Raw genomic sequence first — 8614 nt, 5'->3', positions numbered from 1 at the left:
ATTTTTAATATTTTTGTAGAGATAGAGTTTTGTTATGTTGCCCTGGCTAGTTTCAAACACCTGGCCTTAAGCGATCCACCTGCCTGGCCTCCCAAAGTGCTGGGATCACAGGCATAAGCCACCATGCCCAGCCTGGTGTTCATTTTAACATGCTCTGTTACTACAGTAATACGTACTTGTACTTTAGTAACTGAAGTAATATGTACTTCAGAAACTTAAGAATGAGACCAAGAAAACAAAGTAGGTCCTCCACAGTACAGATCCTGTCCAAGCCAATAGCTCAGGTGGCTTGATTTAGAGGAACTTACAATCTTATTCTTCCTCCACCCCTCACCATCTCAGATGGTCCTTTGAACTATCTATTGGAAGAATGGATGCTCTCTACCTATTCCTGGCTTCATGATTCACTTCTGCCATGATTTAACAATCAAAAACTGGCCGGGCGCGGTGGCTCACGCCTGTAATCCCAGCACTTTGGGAGGCCGAGGCGGGTGGATCACAAGGTCAGGAGATCGAGACCATCCTGGCTAAGACGGTGAAACCCCGTCTCTGCTAAAAATACAAAAAATTAGCCGGGCGCGTTGGCAGGCGCCTGTAGTCCCAGCTACTCGGGAGGCTGAGACAGGAGAATGGCATGAACCCGGGAGGTAGAGCTTGCAGTGAGCCGAGATTGTGCCACTGCACTCCAGCCCGGGTGATGAGCAAGACTCCATCTAAAAAAAAAAAAAAAAAAATCAAAAACTCCTCAAATAGGTCATTCTAAACTCATTCATCTGGCATCTAGAAAACAACAGTTCTTGCCGGGCATGGTGGCTCAAGCCTGTAATCCCAGCACTTTGGGAGGCCAAGGCAGGTGGATCACCTGGGTCAGGAGTTCTAGACAAGCCTGGCCAACATGGTAAAACCCCGTCTCTACTAAAAATACAAAAAAATTAGCCAGGCGTGGTGGCAGACGCCTATAAACCCAGCTACTCAGGAGGTTGAGGCAGGAGAATCACCTGAACCCAGGAGAAGGAGGTTGGCAGTGAGCCAAGATCATGACATTGCACTCCAGCCTGGGCAACGAAAGCAAAACTCCATCTCAAAAAGAAAAGAAAAGAAAAGAAAACAACAGTTCTAAAATGGACACAAACCTTAAGGCATCTTGCACTGATTATATTGCTTTTATTCTCCTCAAAGACCCCAAATGTGTTTACAAAGATTTGTGAAGGTACCTAGTAATGGTGCTAATAATATTGTCCCTTCAGTCCGTCTGAGAATCCTCCTGCCTTCTAGGTGTGTGAAAACTGTACCCCAGCAGGAAGTGATGCTGCCTAAATACACACCATGTAAGATGACATTGCTGTGGGGAGTGTGACAGTTCACCAAGGGAGTCTGCTCGTCACTGGCCCTTGGCTTCGCCCGCCGTAGCCTGGCTTCTGGATTGGGCTGCACCATAAACGGCTCAAGGCGCTTTTTCCTCTGCCTCTTCTCAAGTAGTAGCCGCTGGGAAAAAAGCAATATGATAACCAGCAAGTAGAGTTTCGACATGACCTAGCCACTTCCAACATTTCGTTTGTTTTTCACTGATCCTCACAAAACATCTTGTAAATTATTTTTTCCCCATTTAAGAAATGGGAAAACTGAGGCACAGAGAGGAGTAAGGATTCAATCATTTCATTTAACAAATACTTTTGAACACCTAACACCTATAAAGATCTATTTAAAATCAGATGATGCATTTTTTTTCTTTTTTTTGAGACAGAGTCTCACTTGGTTGCCCAGGCTGAGTGCAGTGTCACCATCACAGCTCACTGCAGCCTCGACCTCCAAGGCGCGCCCAATCCTTCCGCCTCACCCTCCTGAATAGCTGGGACTACAGGTGTGGGCTACCACGCCCAGCTAATTTTTGTATTTTTGTAGAGACAGGGTTTCCCCATGGGTTGCCCAGGCTGGTCTCAAACTCCTGAGCTCAAGCAGTCTGGTGCCTTGGCCTCCCAAACTGTTGGGATTACAGGTGTGAGCCACTGCACCTGCCCCACACAATGCATTTTCAACCAAGTCTACTAAAGACGTATGGGAATCATCACAGCATTATCACAATGTCATTACAAGCTCAAAACATACAAACACACATGCACGGGGGAAAGATGGAGGAACACAGCAAGGGTGAGTTCTTCAGAGGTAGACTATGGCATGACTATTTTCTCTTTTCTAGTCTTTTTTTTTTTTTTTCAAAGTTTTCTTACTTTTGTAAATGGAAGAAAAAAACTTTATTATTCTCTAAAACTCAAATTATTTCCATGTTCTAATTAGTTAAAGAGCATTAGGTTTGGCATTCTTGTTTATCTTATATAATTAGGAATCAAATTTGGATCAAGGGTGAGAAGAAAAAAATGGCAGTTGGAACATATCAAATACAAAGCAGTCAACTCTATGAATAAAAGCAAGATAAAGACTATGGTAGCAAGAAAAGTCAGGAAAAACGGATGACAGACCATGAGAAGAAAAAACCAATGAAATGGAGAGTACTAGCACATAGTACTAGTACCTTTTGGCAAAAAAGGGCTTATAATATATAGCAATTATTATGGATCTGAGATAACTCAGAATAGGAAAAATGTTAAGCCCCATGCTAAAAAATAGACATGATTAAAAAACAAAGATATTATAACCCACTTACTACTGTTTTTCAGGCAAAAGAAGCCATCTGTTTACTTTTTTCCATTGATACTGTTTCTAAAAAGTGCCTCCAGGAAGAAGAGTCACTCCAAGGGGTGAGACTATCAAAAAAGGAAATGTGTTTTTCCTGAACTGGCCTGATGAGAGCACACTGATTAATTCAATAGCTGGTGTATAGAGGGAAAAGACTGGGGAGTTAAGATAACGTGCCAATACGGAATATACCATCAAGAATGAATAGGTGTTAGAGCAAGGACTAGCTTATGTTTGGAGATTTTTTTGAGATTTCATGAACTACCATGAATAGAAGGACCTTAACCCAGGAATACTAAATACACAGGAGGCTATGATGACTTCCGCCAAATGGAATTGGCTAGTAAGATTCTTCTAGCAGCCGGGAGTGGTGGCTCACGCCTGTAATCCCAGCACTTTGGGAGGCGGAGTCAGGCGGATCACTTGAGGTCAGGAGTTCGAGACCAGCCTGGCCAACGTGGTGAAACCTTGTCTCTGCTAAAAATACAAAAATTGGCCTGCATCTTGGTGCACACCTGTAATCCCAGTTACTCAGGAGGCTCAGGCAGGAGAATCTCTTAAACCCAGGAGGTGGAGGTTGCGGTGAGCTGAGATCGTGCCACTACACTCCAGCCTGGGCAACAGAGAGAGACTGTCTCAAAAAAAATTCTTCTAGCAACCAAGAAGTCTTGTATAATGGATACAAAGTAACTTGCTGGCCGGGCACAGTGGCTCATGCCTGTAATCCCAACACTTTGGGAGGCCGAGGGGGGCGGATCACCTGAGGTGGGGAGTTCGAAGCCAGTCTGACCAACATGGAGAAACTCCGTCTCTACTAAAAACACAAAAATTAGCCAGGCGTGGTGGCGCATGCCTGTAATCCCAGCTACTTGGAGGCTGAGGCTGGAGAATTGCTTGAGCCTGGGAGGCGGAGGTTGCAGTGAGCTGAGACTGTGCCACTGTACTCCAGCCTGTGCAATGATAGTGAAACTCTATCTCAAACAACAACAACAACAACAAAACCAGTAACTTGCCTGAAAAGATGGTAAATATTAAGTACTGAAATCATAAGAAACTGCCATATCTTATCTATATGGCCACAGCTATTTCGTCTCACACATACAGTCTGTGAAATGATTGATGAAACAAAAACGCATACTGTGGGCTGGGCGCGGTGGCTCACACCTGTGATCCCAGCAGTTTGGGAGGTCAAGGTGGGCGGATTACCTGAGGTCAGAATGTGAGACCAGCTGGGTCAACATGGTGAAACCCCGTCTCTACTGAAAACTAAAATTAGCCAGGAGTGGTGGCAGGCACCTGTAATTCCAGCTAGTTGCGAGGCTGAGGCAGGAGAATCGCTTGAACCCGGCAGGTGGAGGTTGCGGTAAGCTGAGATTGCTCCACTGTACTCCAAGACGAGCAACAGAGCAAGACTCCATCTCAAAAAGAAAAGGGCTGGGCGCAGCAGCTCACACCCGTAATCCCAGCAGTTTGGGAGGCCGATGCGGGTGGATCACCTGAGGTCAGGAGTTTGAGACCAGTCTAGCTAGCCAACATGGTGAAGAGGTTGCTGTGAGCCGAGATTGCACCACTGCACTCCAGCCTGGGCAACAGAGTGAGACTGTCTCAAAAACAAAAACAAAAACAAAAACAAAAAACCCGAATGTTGTAGCTATTTTATTTTACTTTTTGAGACGGAGTTTCACTCTTGTTGCCCAGGCTGGAGTGCAACGGTGCAACCTTGGCTCACTGCAATCTCTGCCTCCTGGGTTCAAGCAATTCTCCTGACTCAGCCTCCGGAGCAGCTGGGATTACAGGCGCCTGCCACCACGCCCGGCTAATTTTTTGTATTTTTAGTAGAGAGGGGTTCACATGTAAGGAAAATATTTTCTATAGAAAAGGAGTTTTCTGCTTGTGGTTTAGAAAAGGGAGGCCAAAGAGCTAGAATTTGATAGAGTTATCCAGTTTGTCCAAGAAAGAGAAATATCTTTTTTTTTTTTTTTAAAAAAAAACAAGAGTCTTGCTCTGTTGCCCAGGCTGGACAGTGCAGTGGTGCGATCTCGGCTCACCGCAACCTCTGCCTCTCGGGTTCATGCAGTTTTCCTGCCTCAGCCTCCCAAGTAGCTGGGATTACAGGTGCACCCCACCATGCCCAGCTAATTTTTATACTTTTAGTAGAGATGGGGTTTTACCATGTTGGCCAGGCTGGTCTCGAACTCCTGACCTCATTCCCTCTGATTCCTTGCTCACCAATAAGCCTTCTAATTTGAAGTTTAACTTCTTAAGTATCGTTTTCCCAGGAAAAGAGTATCATGAACAGTAGAGATGAATACACACTGAAAAAGTAGACCTCCCTTTGTAAATTAATAACTTGGGGCTCTGGTTTTAAAACTTACTGGTATGGGTTTAACTAGTGTGAATTTGTGCCAAAGGACCTGGTTATATCCAGGTTCACTGACAAACTAAGCTCTCAGACTTGTAAAGGGGAGACTAGACCCCTGACCATAGGTTCCACCAAGGTATCTGGGGAAGCCTCTCTCTATCTACTTAAAGACTGATCAAATTCATTTAGACCAATGACTTAAGAAAAAAACAACTTTGGCCGGGCGCGGTGGCTCAACCTGTAATCCCAGCATTTTGGGAGGCCGAGATGGGCGGATCACGAGGTCAGGAGATCGACACCATCCTGGCTAACACAGTGAAACCCCGTCTCCACTAAAAAATACAAAAAACTAGCTGGGCGAGGTGGCGGCGCCGGTAGTCCCAGCTACTCAGGAGGCTGAGGCAGGAGAATGGCGGGAACCCGGGAGGCGCAGCTTGCAGTGAGCTGAGATCCGGGAGGCGGAGCTTGCAGTGAGCTGAGATCCGGCCACTGCACTCCAGCCTGGGCAACAGAGCGAGCCCGGGCGACAGAGTGAGACTCCGTCTCAAAAAAAAAAAAAAAAAAAAACTTTAGAGACTTTTAGTCACCTACTAAATCCAGACATCTTGACTGTTAACGATCCTAGCTACAGAATTTGCTGAATTAGAATAGATTCATAGAAAAAAGCGAATATAAATACGATGTGTGTTGGGTATAGGTTCTAAGCTATCTGAACATAACGATCACAGCATGTAACAACACAAAACCGTTCATTTATTCCTTCCTTTGTTCAAATACGTAATGAAGGATTACTACATGTCCAGCACCGTGCTGAGAACTTCTGATATAATGGTTATCCAAAACATGCTTGGCTCCTGCTCTCACAGAGCTTAGTGTAATGAAGAAAACAAACTAAATGTGCCAGCAGCTCTGTGAAGAAAATTATCCTCTATGCGATGGAGATTTTTTGTTTTGAGACGGAATCTTGCTCTGTCACCAGGCTGCAGTGGCATGATCTCGGCTCACTGGGTTCACACCATTCTCCTGCCTCAGCCTCCCAAGTAGGTGGGACTACAGGCGCCCGCCACCACGCCTGGCTAATTTTTTGTATTTTTTAGTAAAGACTGGGTTTCACCATGTTGGCCAGGATGGTCTCGATCTCCTGATCTCATGATCCACCTGCCTCAGCCTCCCAAAGAGCTGGGATTACAGGCATGAGCCACCGCGCCTGGCCATGCGATGGAGATTTTAAAGCAGCACAGCAGCAAGTTCAGATCTGCATTTTAGCATGAGAACACCATCTTGTGAAATTACATTGTGAGTGAAATTACATTGTAGAGAGGTACTTAAGGTAGCAGAACCAAATTACTACATAGAAAGACAATGTTAACATTCTTTTAATTCCTCAGAAAGAAAGGCACCAAAGAATTTTTGGTGATTGTAAATCCAAGGCCAGTCTTGTTGCTGACATCCTCAAAGCACTTTGGTCTTGCCATAGCCCAGAGCCTTGGTTCAGCAACCACTAACTCCAGACACTGCTTCTTCACAGGTAACCACCGGAGCCTTCTCCTTCCCAGTCTTCTTTCCATAGCCCTGCCAAGGATTCAGAGCCAAGACCACCAGCTTCACAGCCAGTATAGCTGGCCACCTATTTCAAAAGAGGAGACTCTGCTCACCTGATAATCCAGTTTAGCCTGTCGCACCTTCATCATTTCTTCATGGAAAACACTGTTTAAAAAAAAATAAAGCAAGAAAGCAAGTATATAAAGAGAAAACTCCTTGTCAATGTCATCTTTTTATGTATGTACTCTTTTGGGTTATTTGGAACCAATCGATTCTGCCTTACAGAAGGCATCAGCTTCTAGAGGCTACCCGCACTCACTGCAGGAGGACTTCCCACCCTTACCACCACACTCACTCCAGAGGACCTCAGGAGACTGAAATACTCCAAGGACAAGTAAAAGATGAAAACACAGACCCCATGCATGCAGGGATTTCCTTTTGTTTTAAACAATGTCTTGAGTACACGTTATGCTCTGATTTTGTTTATTTTTTAAAACAACCCCATGAACTAGATACCATTACCATTATTTTTTACACTTTGAAGATGAAGGAAGACTTGAAGAGTCAATGTGTAAGGCTAAACAGCAGAAACAGACCCCAATTCTGCTCTCCTTCTGGCATCTAAATTACATCTGAAAAATCAGATATATTTATTTGTTTTTTGGAGTTAGTTCTATGACAGAGAAAATTACACTGTGTATAGCATCTTACTAGAGCCTGCTGAATTCCTGAAGATCTGGGCATTTAACTTAACTTACTCAAGTCTGTCATTAATAACACTTATTATGCCAGTCATCGAAGGAGACGACTGTAAGTATGGATGAACAGGTGACATTTATTGCCACCGAGAGACAGATCTGCTTGAAGACAAAAAGAAACAACAAAAATGGAATAAAGCCAGACTTTAGCTGATAAACCAAGCCCTTCTGAACATTTAAAAACACTCTTTGGGCCGGGCACGGTGGCTCACACCTGTAATCCCAGCACTTTGGGAGGTCAAGGTGGGTGGATCACAAGGTCAGGAGTTCGAGACCAGCCTGGCCAACATGGTGAAACCCTGTCTCTACTACAGATACAAAAAATTAGCCAGGTGTGGTGGCCATGCCTGTAATCCCAGCTATTCGGGAAACTGAGGCAGGAGAATCGCTTGAACCCGGGAGGCGGAGGAAGAGCGAGATCACACCATTTTACTCTAGCCTGGGTGACAGGGCAAGACTATGGCTCAAAACAAACAAACAAACAGGGGGGGAAAAAAAACAACAATAACTCTCTCTAAAGGCTTTTCTATTATTGACAATTTACTAATTTAAGACTTTTATTTTGTGATTCAGCATTCTTGGAAAGTGTGAAGTATGAAATTAGGCAGAAATGGCTCTCAATTATTTGGATGATAAATGTTTACTGGGAACTTAGTGCCAGAAAAACTGGAGCTACAAGGTGCTATTTAAGAAGACAAATTCCATTGCCACAAAGAGAAACATGGTTTTTGCTACATTTGGGGCAAATATACCAAAGCATTTATGTATGGCTTAATGGTGTGCCACTATATTCCTACATTTTAGAAGGTTCTATGCATCTTACTAATGCATAGCAACTTGGAATTTGCATGCTGTCTCAAAGACTCTTCCTCTTCATTCACTTGTGAGGCAGGTTTAACAACCCTCACACACAGACGTGGAGGTGCTTTCTGATTTTCTGACATGCCTCTCTATTTATTAATTCACTCATGATCTTTATGTTTAAAAAACAAACAAACAACAAAAAAAAACACTGGGTGGTCAACAAATCATCTCTTTTCTCCCAGCTCCAAAGAGGAACAAATAAACAAAAATGTCAGACACAACAGCCTCTGACCTTGACTTTGTGCCCTTGACTTTGTGCCCCCCATGTTTCACCTAGATATGTTCCTATGTTTTCTTTCTTTTTTTTTTTGAGACGGAGTCTCGCTCTGTCGCCCAGGCTGGAGTGCAGTGGCGCGATCTCAGCTCACTGCAAGCTCCGCCTCCCGGGTTCACG

The 8614-nt window shown here is 44.3% G+C and overlaps 1 protein-coding gene across 1 annotated transcript in view; it reads right to left on the bottom strand.

The window, feature by feature from the left end:
• LOC105503956 (tubby-related protein 3-like) overlaps positions 1–8614 on the bottom strand; it is a 36029-nt gene that overhangs the window by 2560 nt on the left and 24855 nt on the right. The window contains exons 2-3 of the mRNA XM_011931098.1: positions 6712–6763; positions 1293–1485 (exon numbers count right to left, since the gene is read on the bottom strand). Coding sequence (XP_011786488.1) covers positions 1293–1485; positions 6712–6763 — 245 coding nt within the window. The remainder of the gene's footprint in view (positions 1–1292; positions 1486–6711; positions 6764–8614) is intronic.

The sequence above is a fragment of the Colobus angolensis genome, unplaced genomic scaffold (assembly GCF_000951035.1).
Source record: "Colobus angolensis palliatus isolate OR3802 unplaced genomic scaffold, Cang.pa_1.0 Scaffold89, whole genome shotgun sequence".
NCBI lineage: Eukaryota > Metazoa > Chordata > Mammalia > Primates > Cercopithecidae > Colobus > Colobus angolensis.
This window is presented reverse-complemented; position numbering and strand designations above follow the sequence as displayed.